The 18,720-nt window shown below is 41.8% G+C and overlaps 2 protein-coding genes across 5 annotated transcripts; both read left to right on the forward strand.

Annotated features, from left to right (window-relative positions):
• The first annotated feature begins 120 nt into the window (after positions 1-120).
• grna (granulin a) lies at positions 121-10,806 on the forward strand. 3 transcript variants are annotated; one of them, XM_031318879.2, is made up of 15 exons: positions 121-367; positions 1,042-1,182; positions 1,701-1,838; positions 1,938-2,066; positions 3,775-3,856; positions 4,575-4,681; positions 4,881-5,034; positions 5,152-5,274; positions 6,250-6,347; positions 6,445-6,711; positions 7,993-8,226; positions 8,257-8,361; positions 9,147-9,383; positions 9,510-9,767; positions 10,132-10,806. In XM_031318879.2, the coding sequence occupies exons 2-15, from the start codon at positions 1,042-1,044 to the stop codon at positions 10,273-10,275; spliced, it is 2,217 nt and encodes a 738-aa protein (XP_031174739.1). In that variant the 5' UTR covers positions 121-367; the 3' UTR covers positions 10,276-10,806. The 3 variants fall into 3 exon arrangements, with proteins under 3 accessions (XP_031174739.1, XP_031174738.1, XP_031174740.1); XM_031318878.2 differs by having other exon boundaries at positions 7,993-8,361; XM_031318880.2 differs by lacking the exon at positions 5,152-5,274 and having other exon boundaries at positions 7,993-8,361.
• Positions 10,807-11,830: 1,024 nt separating this feature from the next.
• Positions 11,831-18,370, forward strand: rundc1 (RUN domain containing 1). 2 transcript variants are annotated; one of them, XM_031318881.2, is made up of 6 exons: positions 11,831-12,426; positions 13,528-13,536; positions 13,788-13,946; positions 15,812-16,010; positions 16,162-16,254; positions 16,517-18,370. In XM_031318881.2, exons 1-6 carry the CDS (start codon positions 12,040-12,042, stop codon positions 17,377-17,379), a joined length of 1,710 nt encoding a protein of 569 aa, XP_031174741.1. In that variant the 5' UTR covers positions 11,831-12,039; the 3' UTR covers positions 17,380-18,370. The 2 variants fall into 2 exon arrangements, with proteins under 2 accessions (XP_031174741.1, XP_031174742.1); XM_031318882.2 differs by lacking the exon at positions 13,528-13,536 and having other exon boundaries at positions 11,834-12,426.
• Positions 18,371-18,720: the final 350 nt, after the last annotated feature.

Below are 18,720 nucleotides of genomic sequence, written 5' to 3' on the forward strand. Positions count from 1 at the left end.
CCTGGTGGACAGGACCCTGGCTGCGCCACAGCTGTCCCATACATGTAAACAAGTGCAACCTGTTCAGTGTAGCAAACCGCTAAACAGAAGCAACTTCATTGAACTTTATCAGCAAAATTTAATTTAGAAAAGCTGATTTAAAGGAAGAGGCCAGGAGAGGTGCTACAAGGTATTCAGAGAAATTAGGATCTCCGCCCCCCCACCCTCTCTCTCTCTCTCTCTCTCTCTCTCTCTCTCTCTCTCTCTCTCTCTCTCTCTGGGGCGTGTTCAATACAAAAGCAGGTCTATTATAATTTGTGTTTTTCCAGTGGTGAGACACTTGTGAAAAACCTGACTCCTCATAGCAGCCCTTCAGTCTTCTATCAAGGTAAGAGCAGAATAAACTTTTTTTTAGAATCTTGCATAATACTTTCTTGGCAAATACGGAAGTCCTTTTAGACAAATGAGTAAAGAGGTTTATTAATGATTCACGAACATCTGTTGTATTTATTTATTTTAGTTTTAGATTGCTTGCATTGTTTTAATCGTTTTGTTGTAAATGATAAACCCTCATGTGTAAAAAGCCCACCGTTTGTTCTGACTAGTAGAGATGTTTTTTAGAACTAGCACTTTTCCTTTCTAAACTCCTATTGTGTTTTGACTTGCTTATTCATTGCGAAATAAAGTCAGTAACACACCTCTAAAGGGAACAATTACACTTTCAGAAAATAAATGAAGACAGAGCTGAGTCTCAGACATCCTTTGCATTTTTGTTTTTGAGGTGTATGACTGGGAAATGTTTGATTGAATGTAAAGGTTTAAAATCACCAAATTTTCAAGATTAGTTTTTACAGACAGCCACAAGTTTATGAACATGTTGAAATATCTGAGCGTGCTTAATATACTCTCTGTTACAGGCTTTGACCAATAGCTTCAGCAAAACATGTTAGTCTGAGTGGAGAAGGGGATTTCACATGCACACCTTTCACTTTCATTTATGACCTCTGTCTCTGTGTGTGTGTGTGTGTGTGTGTGTGTGTGTGTGTGTGTGTGTGTGCGCAGATGCAGAGGTGGGCTGTGATCTGTTGGGTTCTCCTGGCTCTGGTTGGTGCTGATGAGTGTCCAGATGGAGGGAGATGTGCAGTCGGCCAAACCTGCTGCAACGACCCGTCCAGTGGCTTTGAGTGCTGCCCGTTTGATCAGGTAGACATGGTTGTACACCTGCATGTTCCGCATCCTATAATTTAACCTGAGCAGATGCACTTCTTCCAAGAAACTACGGAAAGTTGAAAGAATCCATTTGGTTTGTTGATACTGGATTTGTTTTCCAATATATATGTCATACATTTTGTTGTCATATAATAAAAAGAACAAAAAATACATAAAATTAAGGAACTGCATCCTATCCAGCCGAAACATTTGAACTCCTTTTTGTCAGTTGAAGTTACTGCTTTCTGTTGTAGGGCAGCACAAGTAACTTATCTTCTTAATAAGATAAACCCCAGCAAAGTCATTCAACTTCAGTTTAATGTACATAGTTAAATGTAAATATAAGATAACCATTCTCGTGTACTCTAAAATAAAAAGAAATTTTAACTTCATGCTCAGTGGTGTTTTACTACTTTATGGGCCAGATACAAGCTCAGGCCTCATTTAGCTAATGTGATAACAGTTTTTAAACTTTGGTAGTCAAAGTGTTCCTACTACTGCTGTCCTCGAAGGCTGAGTGCTGTGGGGATCATATACATTGCTGTCCTATGGGAACACTCTGCGATAATGCCACGTCCAGCTGTTTGAACTCTACTGGTTCCATCCCCTGGGTGGAAAGAGCTTCTGCTGAGCAGCCCAGACTCTCGAAAGTAAGAATAACAGACATCCATTGCTTTCATGATAAGATACTGAGTGAGAGTTTGACGTATTTAAGGTGAGAGCCCACCTTTCCCACCTTGTGCCTGCAGTCCTTCAGGATGATCAAGGCGAACATGGGGGAGGAAGACGACAACATCTGTCCTGATCAGTCACGATGCCCACCTGAGTATTCCTGTCTGAGGGCTTTGACAAGGTTTGGCTGCTGTCCCCTAGCTCAGGTAATCAAACCGTGTCCAACACAATCAATCAATCAATCAATCAAAATGTATTTATATAGCACTTTACATCAGGAATCAAGTATAAAACAACATATCATACAATAAAAAGAATGAAACATATAACACAGTAAAATCAGAAAAGGTTACATAGAAACAGGAGAGTGAAATTGTCACACCACTACTACATATTAAAAGCCAGTCTAAACAAATAGGTTTTGAGTTTGGACCTCAAAAGAGCTACATCTGTAATAGTGCGAGTATCAGGGGGTAACTTGTTCCAGAGTCTGAGGGCAGCAACTGCAAAAGCCTGATCACCCCAACGTTTATACCTTGACCTTGGGACTTCTAAAACCAGCTGATTTGAGGACCGCAATGACCGGTGGTGCTCACGCAGGGTTAAAATCTCGGACAAATACTCCGGGGCCAGGCCATTTAAGGCCTTGAAAACAAACAATAAGATCTTAAACTCTATTCTAAAATGCACAGGGAGCCAATGTAGGGTGTAGAGGACAGGAATGATGTGTGCACGTCTACTATGTATTTGTTAAAAAGCGAGCAGCAGCATTTTGAACAAGTTGAAGGCGTGAGATGGAGGTTTGATTCAGACCAACATAAAGAGCATTACAGTAATCCAACCTTGAACTAATAAAGGCATGAATAGCCTTTTCTAGGTCGTGCCTGCTCAGGAAAGGCTTAACTTTAGCCAGGAGACAAAGCTAGAAAAAGCTCATTCTAACAACATTACTGATTTGCTAGTAAAATTTCATGCTGCAATCAAAAGTAACCCCCAACATGCAACGTGTAGCATTTTTAAACATGGATATATTTTCAAATAATAGTACAATTATCCGGAAAACAGAAGTAACAACCACACAAAGTTCATTGATAAATTGTTCTTTTAACAGGGTCTTTTTCTCCAAAGAATTGCTGGTAACCCTTTACTTGAAGGTATCTACATGTCTTCATGTTCACTGTCATGAACACATGACAATGTCATGACACATAAACCCTAACCCTAACCCAAACCTAACATAAGACCCTACCAAACGTTTATGACTTGTTTATAATGTTTATGACACATTCATGACAGTGTCATGTCACTCTTATGTAGATACCTTCAAGTAAAGTGTAACCGAATTGCTACATCATTTACATAATTTAAGTCCACATAAAACCATGAAGTCTATGGTACAGTCCATTGGTGAACCACTCATACAGTTAGACTGGTGCATCATCCTGTCGGGTTTCTAATTTGCAATAAGGACCGGCTTGCTCAACATTATCCCTTACATATGTTATTCAAAATGTGTTATTCAAAATGTGTTATTCAAAAGCGGATCTTTGCTGGTTGGCTTAAGAAACTAAGCTTTTTCACTTCACTGAAGACGACAGGAAGTGATGTCTGCTATTTTGGGGACTGTAATACAAAAGCTGCAGCCCTGGCCAGGCAGCAGTTTCTATATGGGTTGCTGTTAAGTTGTCTGCTGTATGCTTTACGGCAACAATGTACAATGCAGTGCAGAGACCAGTACAGGCTTGCTATATGGCACCTTAAATGCTCTAACTATGTGGAGAAGTACCATTAAGGTCAAACCATTAATTAATGAATTGTTCAGTAAAAATGATTACAAGAGGAAATCCATAAGCCATTTGATTCCAATTTGTATTGCATCTATTAAGTGAATTGTGATTTCCCAACCCCTGACAGGGAGTCCCCTGCTCTGATGGGAAACACTGCTGTCCTGAGAGCCACCAGTGCAGCGCAGACAGCCACTCATGCATCAAAAAAGGTGAAACTCTTCTACTCACTACTACATTATTACAGTCTGGAAACAGTCCTGGACTTTTTGGCACAGCGCTAAACTAGTGTGAATCCTATCTGCAGGACAGGGACCCCTTTGTGTCAATGGGTAATTACAAATCTGAGTGAACAAAAATGACATGTGGGGTTCCCCAAGGCTTCAGTCTCAGGCCTCTTCTGTTCAGCCGTGATTGGATGTGCCAAAATGTCCTCCTAAACAAACAACACAGAAATAATTATTTAAAAAAAAAAATTAAAAGTCAGTGCTCAGCTTTAGTCGCTAATGTTAAAGACCAAAAACCAAGCCAGAAATCATTGTGTAGCCGTGGACTTCAATTTTAACATCCACATTAAGAAAATTCCCAAATCAACCCACTATCATCATAAGCATATACACACAGCTCTTTTAAATCGAGGCGGAACACTTTGCTGGTTCTGCCTTTTATTGAATACATTTGGAACTATTTATTCACATTTTGGACTGTAGCTGTAACTTTTTTGTTTATTTTGCCTTCTGTCTATTTGCCTCCTTCCTTGTATATTTTTCTCAATGCCTGTTTATGCAAACCACTATGAATTGGTTGGTTGATGAAAGGTGCTTTACAGATTAACTTGCCTAACTCTCATATGGGGTTAGTTTTATCTCACAGTCCCCTCAAGTTATCATACGTACATTTTTATGAAATGTTACAATTTTGTTGTTGCAGAGCTTGTGTCTACGGTTCTGTGCAGCGACGGAGTGTCAGAGTGTCCAGATGAAACCACCTGCTGTGAAACCTCAGAAGGAAAGTGGGGGTGCTGTCCCATGCCAAAGGTACAAAATGGCTGATCTTTTCATTATAGACATACACAAATGTTATAGAAATGCTAATGTTATTCAATGCATAATTGAGATTATGAATGAAGAGAAAGTCAAATGAGGGATTTGCATGTCCTGCCAGGATGTCCAGTTATCGTGACTTTATGGTGTCGTATCATAAGGTGATACTCTGTGTTTCTTTATTGTCTCACAGGCTGTGTGCTGCGAGGATAAGACACACTGCTGTCCTGAAGGGAGTATATGTGATGTCGAACACTCAAAATGTATTTCCCCATCTACCAAAAAACAAACCCCAATGTGGGCCAAACTTCCTGCCAGGATTAGAGCCGACTGGGAGAACCAGAAGGGTCAGATTGGTTTTCTGTGAATCTTTGTTCCTCATTCTGATTACTCATTGTCTAAATCTGAGTATGGGTGTTTGTGTTCATGCAGCCCTGATCTCTGTTTGTTTCCAATACCAAAAGGTGAACAATCCACCGCAGAGACAGTTGTTGACAGTGGCTCAGAAAAAAACCCTGAAGTCCCCACAGTGATTACAGTTCCTCCTTTAGAGAAAGAAGTATTATCTGTCACTAAGGCAGCTGCAGGTGAGATGCTTATCATACTTATCAAAAGTAATGCAGAACAAGCACACAGCTAAAAAATAAAGCACATCACAGATGTATCATCAGATGTACATAATAAGACCAGATGCATTTTCTTTATATCCACCACAAAGCAGTTTTTGATATATATATATATATATATATATATGAGGTAAAGGTACCAACAGACGTTCTAAATAATAACATTACAGTATTAATGGCTGCTTTCCAATTAATGTAGGCGTGTCAGTGAGTCCCATGACTTACTCGGACAACAAAATGGTATAAGTTGCAACATCTCCTGTTATGACAAGATAAAATGTCTGCTGTGGGAAAGGTATATTTAAGCTTCAAAAAGTTGTTCCTGCATGCAGTATGGTAGTAGTAGGTTACCATTACCAATGACTGTTTAACATCAGTTATAGTATCAGTAATGTATCATATTTTGGCAGTGCTGGGGAGCAGTGAACGACATATAATTAAACTAGTTTGACTACGTTTTGCAGTAGCTGGAAGTTCAACTACATTCATATTTGCATGCAATGATTCAAGTAGTTAAATTACTTTTTTTGCCATTTTTTGCATAGTTAACTACTGAAACAAAATTATTTTTTCTTTTCTTTTTTATCATTGCTTCTCTACTGTAATTGAACCCCTTTGACTGGCCCTGCACCCTTTTTCTTTCAACCTGACTGCTGTAAAGGCACGGTGCCTAGGCAATGCATTCATCAGGCAGCCACATTTATTTCCGGACAGGTTTAGGTCTCAGGTGTCTTCCAGGAAGCTGGAATTTCAGCTCATCTGTGAAACTATTTGGCTATATTTTTTAATTATTTTAATCAAAAATAGATGACCCCGGTGCCCGGTGACGTTTTTTTGTCATTGAAAATGTTCAATTCTGCTGGAGTTTTAGTCTAACTATGAGGGCAAATTTTAGATATGTAGTAAATATTAATATTGGTATTTTTTTCTTTCCAGGCAATAATGTCCCATGCAATGATACAGCATCCTGTCCAGATAACACCACATGCTGTAAAACCAAAGAGGGCGGCTGGGCTTGCTGTCCTATGCCCGAGGTACATTTTTTGGCTAGCATTTTTTACACAGTCCTAACTTTTATTTTAAAGGTTTTGACAATGCATTAATGATTATTTGTCTTTCTGACCATGTCAGGCTGTATGTTGTGAAGATTTAATTCACTGCTGCCCAAAAGGTAAGAAATGTAACCTGGCTGCTCAGACCTGCGAAGACGACACATGTTCTGTGCCGTGGCTCAAAAAGGTACCCACAATCCCCAGACAGGGCGTGAAGGTACCCGCAATCCCCAGACAGGGCGCACAGGTGGGGAATGTTTCATGTGACTCCACCACCACCTGTCCTGATGAAACCACCTGCTGCAAGACCACAACAGGAACCTGGGCCTGCTGTCCTCTACCTCAGGTAAACACACAGAGCGACATGCATACACTGATGGCTGTGGCTTAAAAAAAAGTTTTTAATGCCACTTCAAGTAATACGGTTGGGAATAAATACGTACAAACAAAAGAATATACAAAGGTGTGGTTAAAATGTAAACATCTGTGCAGTGTTAGTACGTAGCTAGTCTATATCCTTCGCGTTCCACTTCCAGGATTGCTCCGGGTGCTAGAGGAAATTCCGCAGGATGCATGTATTTTCCGTTCCCTTCCGCTTTCTTTGTGTTGGAATTTTAAATTTGGTGGATTTATGAGGACTATGGTTAACTGCTCCTCAGATCTCTGCATGGTAAATTGGGACAGCTAGCTAGACTATCTGTCCAATCTGAGTTTTCTCTCGCATGACTATTTTGCAGTGGCTCTGTGCTGAGTTTAGCACCGCCCATGATGATTCTGATTGGTTTAAAGAAATGCCATTAAACCAGAGCACGTTTTCCTCCCATACCCAAATGCTATGTGGAGTAGCCAGACTGTCTTTCAGTGCGCTTTGGAGGAGGGTCTGGCAAAGCGAGACTAGTATATAGCCTACTGTACATACAAAGGTCGGAATACAGTTGGAATGCAGCTGTGACATATTGTAGTGCTGATGATAGTCAGCGTAGACAGTCTGTGTTTGGCAGTGTTCGGTTCTCGTATGGCTCTAGTGGTTTTACACATTATTTCTTTAAAGGAACAGTTCAACATTTTGGGAAATCCGCTCGTTTGCTTTCTTGCTGAGAGTTAGACGAGATGATTGATAGCACTCGCATGTCTGTATGGTAAATATGAAGCTACCACCAGTAGCCGGTTAGCTCAGGTTAGCAAAAAGAGCTAGCTTAACTTAGCACAACAGTTTGTTGTACAGATTAGTACAAACTAAGAAGATATAATGTGTTTGTTAGTGAGCTTAAGAGGTGCTGGTAGGTAGATTTTGTCACCTGTGGACAGAGCCAGGCTAGCAGTATCCCCCTGTTTTCAGGCTTTATGCTAAGCTAACTGGCTGCTGGCTGTAGCTTCATATTTAACGTACAAACATTAAAAGTAGTATCATCAATCTTCTCGTCTAAATCTCAGCAAGAAAACTAATAAGCGTATTTCTCAAAACACTATTCCTTAAAGTTAGGTAGTGTATTTGACCACATGTCACACCCTTTAGCACTGATTTGTCTGCCATTGAACTTTACTTTGACAATTCTCTCTCCTTGTGCAAATTCATTCATCCAACAATGTTTGTGACTGAAAGTATTCTGGTCACTTTGTTCAAAAGGCGGTCTGTTGTGAAGACCATGAACACTGCTGCCCTGCTGGCACCACCTGTGACCTGACCACGCTTTCGTGTGTCGGCACCTTGGGCTCAACGCCCATGATGCAGAAGAAACCTGCGGTTGCCACGGCGGCACCCGCTACAGTGGGCGCTACAACCCAAAGTCAGGCAACAAGCACAGAGCAAACAGTGGAGCCCGAGACAAAGGAGGTGATGAAAGCACAGGAGACAAACGACGAAGAGGAGGAGGAGAATGAGGAAGATGATGAGGAGGAAGGCATTCAGTGTGACGCCCACACCAGGTGCCCTCCATCCACCACCTGCTGCTTTATGACCTCGTCTCAAAAGTGGGGCTGTTGCCCGCTGCCACAGGTGAGCACCGACCTCCAGTAACACCCAGCCAACAACAAATCATTTTAAGTCATCTTACAATCTCATATTGTGTGTGAGCAACAGTTAAAAAACCCCACAAAACTCAGTTTATAAAGATGTGAGGTAAAGAAAAGCGGCAGATCTGAATGTTGGAGAAGCAGAAACCTTTAAACGTACTGCATTTTTGTTTAATAATTTATTTAAAATAGCTATAATCTATATATTTATATGAACGATGGATTACATGACTATGTGTAATGTGAAAGGGGTCGCTCCTAGTGAACCCAGAGAGAATTATCACCTGACTTTGCAGTTTCAATGGTAGGAGACAAAGCTCATGGCTTTGGTTTTCCAGTCCACAACTTTACCGTTTTGGTTCACTCTTACCACTCTCATAATGTCGTTTTTTGGTCGCAGCACACAGTCAGAGACCAGCTGGTGAACACGGTGGAGCTTTCAGCAGCGAAAGAGACCGATATTACAATGTGTTTTTTCAAACATCAAGAGATAAATGATGGTAGTATTACTTTGCATGGTGATATAGTTCCTCTTCTACAGTGGCATCCATCAGCCATAGGCCACAATCACTTGTGCAATTCCATCAGGCTGTCACTCTAAAGTTATGGCAGTTACAGAGTCATTAATGCACTCACTACACCCATTTTATTCCTATGACTACACCACCTGTGTTTTTCACCATTCTCAGTTTATTCATTTGAAAGAAGAACTTAAAAACAGAACGGATGATGTGAAAGTAGCACTTCCACTCTCACTTCTCCCCACAGGCGGTGTGTTGCGCTGACGGGAGCCACTGCTGTCCCAACGGCTACACATGCAACGAGAGCGAGACCTCGTGTGTCAAAGGGGAAGTGGTGATTCCCTGGTACACCAAGCTGCCAGCCACCTCCAGCATCGAGGCTGATCCCAGCTCTGTGCAGTGCAACGGGCTGCATCAATGTCCCCAACACACCACCTGCTGCCAGCTGTTGACGGGCGAGTGGGGCTGCTGCCCGCTGCAAAATGTGAGCGTTCTGTGTGTGTGTGGAGAAATTACTGAATAAGAAACACTATCAGCTATCTTTGTCAGTTTGCCTATGTAAAACAAGGCATGTCATGTTCACTAACCTTTGTGCGTGCTGTGTCTGCAGGCTGTGTGCTGCCAAGACATGAAGCACTGCTGCCCACAGGGTTACACCTGTAACATCGTCTCTAACTCCTGTCAGAAGGTCATCATGCTGCAGCTGGACACCCTCCCGCTAACACTGGTGTCTCTGCCCGAAAATCAACCCCTGCTCATTCCCTCAAAGCAAAGAGATGTCCCGTGTGATGAACAGTTCAGCTGTCCAGACAACGAGACCTGCTGCAGGACCTCCCCTACTGAATGGGGCTGCTGTCCATCTCCTAATGTACGATTTGCAGTCATAACGTCAATCTTCAAAAGGAGTAGTTCGGCGTAAATATGAAGCTATTGCAGACAGCTGGTTAGCTTAGCTTAGCTTAGCACAAATACTGAAAACAGGGTAAACAGCTAGTCTGGCTGCATCATTAAAATACTGCTTATGTTTTTAACACTCTGAAAGCAGCCATTAATGAGTACTTGTACTTTTGATACTTAATCAAATTTGCTGATTTGCTGCTAATACGTCTGTACATTTGTACTTCTGGCCATTATTTACTTGTATAAGAGTATGTATGAACTGTGGTATTACTACTTTCACTTACCTAGAGTTGACTGTGTTACATACCTTCCTCCCTCTGTCCTCTCCACAGGCGGTGTGCTGCAACGACATGAAGCACTGCTGTCCCACTGGTTACACCTGCACCGATACTGGAGACTGCATACAGGACAGCTGGCTCCCCTGGCACAACTGGCACGTGTTCCTCAGCAACAAAAAGAGAGCTTTAATTTTGTGAAAACACCTCCCCTGCACTGTCATCTGTTTCTGCATGCAACGCACTAATTGAAAATAATGTCAAAGGGATTTTATGATCATTTTTAAATGCTTTGTTCTAAGAGGAAAGTAGTACAGGGAGAAGGGGACACTGTGACATTGAATTGCACTTTGGAGTTATAATGTTCTGCAACAACTACATGCAACAAGATCAGGGCATTAAGACTTTAATAACTATTTTTAAAAGTCAGATCATTGTTATTACAAGCACAGTTACAAGCTACTTCAAACTCTACTCCATCCATAAAAAAAAACACTCCACAGGCAATGTGATTGTATTCCCTGTCAATCAACTGTATCTTCTGCTTTAGCTACCATGTGCTGTAAAGTACACTTCTCTATCAATAATTACTCACAATTGAATCAGAGGTGTCCACTAAAATCTGTGTTTTCATTTTGTGCATGGTGTTGCCACCGTGAGGCAAACATATAAAAAAACATGCTTGTTCTACATTTTCCATAAAACTAATAAACAAGATCTGATGTTACAACATTACAACGTGTCAAATCATTCCTTTATGATTACTATCGGAAAAGTATCTTCCTGGTTTCTATCAACGCTGTGGAGACAGGAGGTCTGACAGTGAAAGAAATGCGAGACTAATCAAAGAAGAAGACTCTTCATTTCCTTATCCATACTTCCGGGTTGGAATTCCTTTTCAGGCCTCCCATTGGGCGTATATCTACAGGGCCTCCCCTTTGTGAGCAGTGTAAAGCTCTGTTGGAGTAAAAACACTTCCGATTATACAATTCAAAATAAAAGCCTAAAATAAATGTTTTTATTTTCTTAAAATACAAAAAATATCCATCCCGCAAATACTTTATTGTTAAAGCAGGTTTAGAGGTGAGAAGCTGAAAAAGAATGACGTGTTTGAATGAAATGAATTAGGAAAAACAATAATATAGAGAAATCATATTCACAAATCTATACATTACAATCGATTAAGCTCTACAAATGAATTGTGTAAATAGTTGTGCTAACGAAATCCAGTAGGCTAGTGCAACTCCAGTAGCCATGATTTGTACAAAGCATATGGGGACAAGTATGAATAATACATGCAATATACATAAAATATATGTTATTGTGTTATTCATCAAATATATCTAATGTGTATTTACACGCACTATACAATACAATATTTAGTGGAATTTAGTGTGAAAAATTAATTTAGGAACAAAATAATTTCCCCTAAACTACTAACTATTGTACAAAACAAATCAAGTGTTTCTCCCGGTTTATCCTCCATAATTTAAATGCTAAATTGTTATCAGGGATATGCCATAGTTTGCATTTTCTACATTCATATAGCCTATTATAAATTGAGACCTAGATTAGAACACTATAAAAATGCCATCTTAAAAAAATACGTTTTTAAATGTTTTTTTTTTTTTTTTTTTTTAATTGTGGATTTGCTCCTTTAACTTAAAGTTGAGTATCTGAAAACTTCTTCCACCATTGAAACAGGAGCTTTTATGTAATAGGGACACTTTTACTATGAAACCAAAACGTGCTAGACTTCCGTGCTACACTATTTTACAGTTGACTTGACGTGTCTCCGTTTTTGGCTTTGACGTATGAATCATCCTTACCAAGATGGCGATACACCTGTTTCTCCGGTGGTGATCCTTGTTGTTGTCTGCGCAACGTAAGAAAACAGCAGCAGGAACGGACTTTTAATAAACTGGAGACGTGGTTAAACAGCTGGAGAGAACTCCGTCATCCAAAATGTCCACAGAGGAGCTGTCAGCCTCGGACAGCGAGGCTGCCTTCGCCGGCGCAGGGGTGCGATGGGCACCGGTAGGCGCTGTGGCCAGTCCCGAGGATGAGAGCGGGAGCGCTGGCCAGCCGAAGCAGAGAGGCTCGTCCTCGGCCACTGATGAGGAAATGGCCGCCAGGCTGGAGAAGCTGGAAGAGGAGCAGGACTTGCTGAACTCCTCTCTCCTTGCCCTCACCTCACACTTTGCCCAGGTTCAGTTCCGACTGAAGCAGATAGTTCACGCCCAGACCGAGGAGAAGGAGAGGATGCTGGCCGAGCTGGAGGAGTTCGCCTTCAGGGGCTGCCCGCATGTAGTGGGCTGCCGAGCTCAAGATGCCAAACAGCTGGAGAACTCGGTGAGACTGCTGGTCATGATTTGATACCACACAAAATATAACCACCATGATGCTACACACTCTTTTACACACCCTGAGTGCGTGCCAGGAAAAGATGACATGAAATAATAGAATATCCTTGAATTAGATATTCTAATCTTTAAATTATTACTTATATTAGCATAGATTTAGGACTGTAGTGTAGTATTTCCATTCATGACAACTGTGTCGTCTGAGTCTCTGCCAAAAAGCTGGAGTGTGTGTGTGTGTGTGTGTGTGTGTGTGTGTGTGTGTGTGTGTGAACAATAAGTCAACTGACAGAAAAATAATAATCAACAACTATTATAATCGGTTGTTTTTTTTGTTTAGGCAAAAGTGCATAACAGTCCCTATTTCCTGCCTCTTAATCAAGAGGATTGTATGGTCGTATGTGACAGTTAACTGCAAATGTCTGTGTTTAAGACTGTAAGTTGGACAAAATCTATACTCTTCACTATTTTCTGACATTTTTAAACTAGTAATAATCAATGATTTGAGAAAGTCAGATTAATCAATAATGAAAGTAGTGGTTAATTGCAGGTTGTGCAGATCCTCTCAGATATATTAAACACTCATAGACACATAGATGGACACTGTACTCACGAAATGCATAGGTATAAATACAGACGTGAAACACACATGCACAGTGAGTCTCTGTGGTGTTAATCCCAGTCATATTACCTGAAGTGCTTCACCTCAGTAGCTGTGAGGTTTCTGATAAAAAGCGTGCTTGTTACGTCACACTCGAGGCTGCTGCGCCCACCTCTGCTGTGTGTTCCCATTGATCTCTTATCTCTGTTGGAAAACGTTGCTTTTGTGTTGACGCACTGAGCTGCAGGCTCAATGAAAATGCCTCCAGCAGATCCCTATCTGTTTAATAAAGGCTTCTGTGTGTACACAACCATGTTGAAGCAACCTGCTTTGTCGCTGACATTGTTGACTTCCTGCCTTTTTACATTTAGTCTGAACTGAAGTAAAGTCTCGGCCTCACGTAATTATTGTTTGGAATTATTTCTCACCATATTTCCCACCCTAAAGGTCTTTTTTATGTCATTTCTCCCTTGCTGCATGCTTTACTTACAGGGGGATCTGGTGAGTATGATACCTGATGTCTCTCTGAGAGTTTGGTGTGTGTATTTTTGTGTTAATGTTGTGACACAACAAGTACAAAAAGATGCAGCTAAAATATATGATAAATTGCTACATGGACTTGTAAATGAAACTTGAATTCATCTTGACTGCAAAAAGCTGCTAGACTGTAAATGGAATACATTTTTTTTGCAAAGAACTGTGACTCCTTATAATAATAAATATTAATAATTGTGTGTTTTCCCTCCTGTCAGAGTGAGAGGGAGAAGAGGGAGCGCCTGGAGGCTCAGAGGGAAAAACAGAAGGATCTCATTTTCCAACTGAAGACACAGCTGGATGATCTGGAGCGCTACGCCTATCAGGAGGGCAGCTACGACTCGCTGCCGCAGTCTGTCGTCATGGAGAGACAGAAGGTGGGATTGTGGAAATGTACTGATGCAAAAATTGCCACTGAATCTGGGTTTAATCCTATCATGTGTAGATGTGTCATACTGGCATCAGGTTGTCTGATCAGCCTTTAATCCTCATACTTAAAATGATGATTACAACATCCCAAACTAGAAGGGCCCTCGGAGAGCGCAGACCTCCTCCAAGGCATGCCCTATCTCACAGTGTTAATACAGTGTGAATTTTTCCATTGTTCCAACACCACATGAATGCAGAGTAAACGAAAGTGAAATATAGTGTATCCACCCCGTGATTTGGATCTGCTCCAAAATGTAATTCCTACCATTCCTTGGCCCATGCTACACCCTTCCAGTTCCACCAGGTTTCATTGGAAAATTGGGCGGGTGTGGCCGGGTTGGTCAGTGGGTAGAGCAGGCGCACATATACATGAAGGTTTATGCCTTGACGCAGAGGTCCAGGGTTCGAGTCCGACCTGTGACGATTTCCTGCATGTCTCCCCCCTCTCTCTCTCCTTTCTCACCTAGCTGTCCTGTCCATTAAAGGTAGAAAAGCCCAAAAAAATAAATAAATACATAAATTGGGCGGGTAGTTTTTCCATAATCCTGCTGACAAACAAACCAACCAACAAAAAAATAAACGGACAAACCAAACCGAAAACATAACCTCCTTGGCGGAGGTGATAAGAGGCCCAACACATATACAAGCTTGTTTTGAATCCTAATTATCACATGTCAGTTATGTTTGAGCACATAATATTGTGTTTACCTATTTCAGATCAGGTGTAACGAGTCTGTTCCTAAAACGCTGCAGGCTGTAGTGTTTCTCATATAGAGAATTCTCTCAGAAAGCCTATCCAAATACATTTTGCAAATCCCAAACCTGCTTTTCAAATGTTTGTATTCTTACTCCTTTCCTTTTAAAGTGTAGATGAACTAAAAGGTCTACCAGATTAGAACGACTAAGAGTGCGTTTACAGCCATGCTAGCAGCTCTGTGAGGCTGTGCTTAGGCACAACAGCTTGCTAACATGCTCACAATGACAATGCTAACATGCTGATGGTCAGCATGTGTAATGTTGACCATGCTAACCTTTGCTCATCAGCAAAGTACAGCTGAGGCTAATGGAAATGTTAAGTTTTTCTAGCATTTTGTAATAAACCAAATCCATACCCAATCTAACAGTTGTTGAGATATTTTACACATAAGTAAAATGTCAACCTCATGGTAGCTGTAGAGGAAAAGTCAGAGAATCACCAAGGTAACAAGTGTTCATCCTCTGGGGACCCTGACTGTTTGTACAAAATTGACAATCCATCCAGTAATTGTTGAGATATTTCAGTCTGGACCAAAGTAGAGGACAGACCGCATGCTGCTAATATGGCTAAAAAATGACTTCCCTACTAAGAAGTTAGCTTTGTGAATGCAATGCTGCTTTGCAACCATCTATGTAGTGTCAGAAGATCGAGCTTCCCACCAACACATTAAGAACACCAACACCACTTTGTAATGTAATGTTGAAATGTCCCTCTTGTTTTTTTCTGTTAATAGTATGATTTTTATTAATATTTTCTATTTTCAAGTTCTTTTAAGTCCTCCCCGGTCTCACCCTCTGTTTCCTTTAAACACTCTGCACTTTACACTTACCTCTCCCAGACTGTATTCATTTCCTGTCGTCTTTATGTTTGAAAAAACAAAAAAAAATTGACAGCAGAGAAAATGAAACGGATGTTGTTCTGATGTAAGTTTTGTAATTTACACTGCTGTGCTAAAATAAAAAAATGTACACCAACACCGATAGAAATCTACCACTGCAGACACAGTGGTTTAGCCTATAACAAGTCTATTATTTAGCCTTCAATCTGTCTTTTCAGGTCATCATTGACGAGTTGATCAAAAAGCTGGATGTGAACCTGAACGAGGACATCGGGAACATGTCGCCCGAGGAGCTAAGACAGAGAGTGGACGCTGCCATCGCTCAGATAGTGAACCCAGCCAGGGTCAAAGAGCAGCTGGTGGATCAGCTCAAAACCCAGATCAGAGACCTGGAGATGTTCATCAACTTCATCCAGGGTACACAGTCTCCGATACAGTCCAAACTGTCTGTCAAGTGGATGAGAATCTCCTGTTTCATCGCAGTGCCTGCTTGTTTTCATTTCACAGCTGTTGTCTTTTTTTTTTTAAATTTAAGTTGTTTTAATGATTTTTCTTTTCCTTTCTAAAGATGAGGTGGGGAACCCTCTCTTACCAGATGGACACAGCCAGCAGCCACGAGCAGCAGGGGCCAATGCCAGAACTCCAGGAGTGAAGAAGAAAGGTCAGTCAGCTCAGATCTCTAACTACAGGTACCATTTCATGTTTGTAGTAATAAAAACCAGTAGAAGACAAGATTTGGAGTTAAGATCTGGCTGAATCTGCCCGGCTTTACAGTGTTCAACCAATGGCCTAAATGTTTGTTTTTAAAGATGTATTAACTGGTAAGCTCTAAATGAGGCAGGTTTACTTGATGTTGTGTTTAAAACCACCGGTGTTGCTGTCCAGTATACGTATGTTCTTCTGGTTCTCATCCCTGATTGCAGTAGACTCGGAGCAGGCCCACAGGATGCGAGAGACCGGCCTGCAGCTGATCCAGAAGGCCCTCGCTGTGCTGCAGATCTTCGCTGCCAGCCAGTTTGGCTGCGGGCCGGGCCACCTTCCTCAGAACACGTGGCCTCAGGAGTCGATGCAGCAGGACTACGGGCCCCTGCTGCAGCGTCTGGAGGCAGCTGTGGACAAGGTGCGAGTGCTGGGCTCGTGCAGACAGCCATCCCTCGAACACGTCGTCAACTACACCAGCAACTCGGCGCTGGGACCTCGAGACGAGCTGACGTCGTCGGTGAGGAAGGAGCTGGCGGTCGCTCTGAAAGACTTGTTGGCTCACGGCCTCTTCTCCCCCTCCCAGACCATGAGCCTGGTGCTGGCCCCCATTTCCTGCCTGCTGCCTTACAGACCAGCCCCACAGAACATGCACCCATGGGAACTCTTTGTTAAGTTCTACCACTCCAAAAACGGGAAAGCATTTGTGGAGACACCGGCCCGCCAGCTTTCACAGTCCTTCAGCCTGCCTGTAGGGGGCGGCTCGGTGACCGTCACCCCAAAACAGTCTCTGCTGTGGGCCATCCACAACGTGCTGAAGGAGCACGGGCGCTACAAACGAGGGCCAGACACCGAGTTCAAAGCGCTGGTGTGCATGGCTCTGAACGAGCAGCGGCTGGTGTCGTGGCTCAACCTGCTGTGCAAGTCTGGTACTCTGATACACCCGCACTACCAGTGCTGGAGCTACATGGCCCAGACCGGCTTCGAAGGAGCCCTGCGAATCCTGGGCCGCATCAGCCACCTCAAATTCAACCTCCCGGTGGACCTGGCTGTTCGGCAGCTGAAGAACATTAAGGATGCTTTCTGAGGAGGCAACACATCCCATAAAAAAGTAACGAAAACATCAGTCTCTGATATCAAGTATTTTTATCAGCTAAACTACACTGCTCTTACCTGGCGTTCAGGACCAAAAGCATGACTTTGTGCTTCAAGTATGTAACCTTTTTTAAAGGTTTTTTAAGTAGCCACCCATCTTAAGTAAAGTGCAAGTATGTGATGTCTAAAGTACATGCATGGATGATTGTGTTGTGTGTCAGCCACGAGCAACCATAATCTGCATATCCCACTATGTTTAAGATGCCAAAATGTCAAAGATGACAATGCTACGCGTACTGTAAACATGCCTTAGAATGGAGATTGTTGTTGTGTTTAGAGAAGCCTTCCTGACCTGTGCTCATCATACCGGATCATTCCCCCGTGTACATGATATCATCCTAACCCGTGCAACAAAGAGAGAGGTTGGACGCGTACAGTATTCAATACTGTAATGTGCTCACTGCTGAGACAATCCAGGAAGAAGAAAAAAATGAGCAGAAAGGCTTCTACACAGTAAGTAAGAGCTCGTGATGTATTGGTCCATTGTTCACAGTGAAAAAGTACCGGGACTAAATCATGTGTAGCAGATTGCTTGATCAGGTCAACTTAAAATGTCTTACACCTCTTACAGTTTCCATCATAATGCACTCTTCAAATGTAAAGTTTTGTGTAACATTGTCCACATGTGCGCAGCTATCAATGACTCCAACGTCTGAAGCTGTTCTCACTTAAGCACGTTGTGTTTCGGGTGTGTTAGACCCTGTATGAACTGCTGCTTTTCTCCTATTTCAGGTGACGTTTAAATGACCGTATGATAAGAATGATGTAATATCCCGTATGTAACATGATTGTAGGATGTAAGAGGTTTAGTTTTGTTTTCTGTTTTTTCAGCAAAAGTAGTTTTTATCTTCCTGAGACAGCTGAGTTGCACGAATCATATCCTTAAATTCTGAATGTACAAACCATAGATGCTATTAAACTGAGGTGGAGTTTATATCAGCTGTATGTTGCCCTGGTGTTTATGGGATTGAAACGTCAGTGTTTCTGGGCCCACATGTACAGGTATGTGACAAACCTGCGTTTGTATTTCCCGAGATGAAAAGCTGTGCACTTTGTGACTGGAGACACATTTTATCGTTTATTTTATGTCACTGTGTAATTGGAGCCTTTGTGTTCTATTTGAGCTATGTGTAGTAAATATAATGCTATATTTAGTTTCCTAGTTTCCCCATTTTTGTTCAGCTGTTGTTGCATTGTGATTCATGTACTTATTTAATAATAGTGTGTTTTAGCACTTAAAGTAGCTAGAAACAATAGACACGCTCAATCATTT

The sequence above is a fragment of the Sander lucioperca genome, chromosome 21 (genome assembly GCF_008315115.2).
Source record: "Sander lucioperca isolate FBNREF2018 chromosome 21, SLUC_FBN_1.2, whole genome shotgun sequence".
In the NCBI taxonomy this organism is placed as follows: Eukaryota; Metazoa; Chordata; class Actinopteri; order Perciformes; family Percidae; genus Sander; species Sander lucioperca.

What these genes read in the sequence shown, in the direction of transcription:
- grna (XM_031318878.2), top strand. Translation starts at nt 1,042, where the DNA reads ATGCAGAGGTGGGCTGTGATCTGTTGGGTTCTCCTGGCTCTGGTTGGT. An exon ending in TGTCACTAAGGCAGCTGCAG is followed by an intron (nt 5,275 to 6,249) that starts GTGAGATGCTTA and finishes TTTTCTTTCCAG; the next exon opens with GCAATAATGTCCCATGCAAT. An exon ending in GCTGCTGTCCATCTCCTAAT is followed by an intron (nt 9,768 to 10,131) that starts GTACGATTTGCA and finishes TCCTCTCCACAG; the next exon opens with GCGGTGTGCTGCAACGACAT.
- rundc1 (XM_031318881.2), top strand. Translation starts at nt 12,040, where the DNA reads ATGTCCACAGAGGAGCTGTCAGCCTCGGACAGCGAGGCTGCCTTCGCC. An exon ending in TCGTCATGGAGAGACAGAAG is followed by an intron (nt 13,947 to 15,811) that starts GTGGGATTGTGG and finishes CTGTCTTTTCAG; the next exon opens with GTCATCATTGACGAGTTGAT. An exon ending in TCCAGGAGTGAAGAAGAAAG is followed by an intron (nt 16,255 to 16,516) that starts GTCAGTCAGCTC and finishes CCCTGATTGCAG; the next exon opens with TAGACTCGGAGCAGGCCCAC.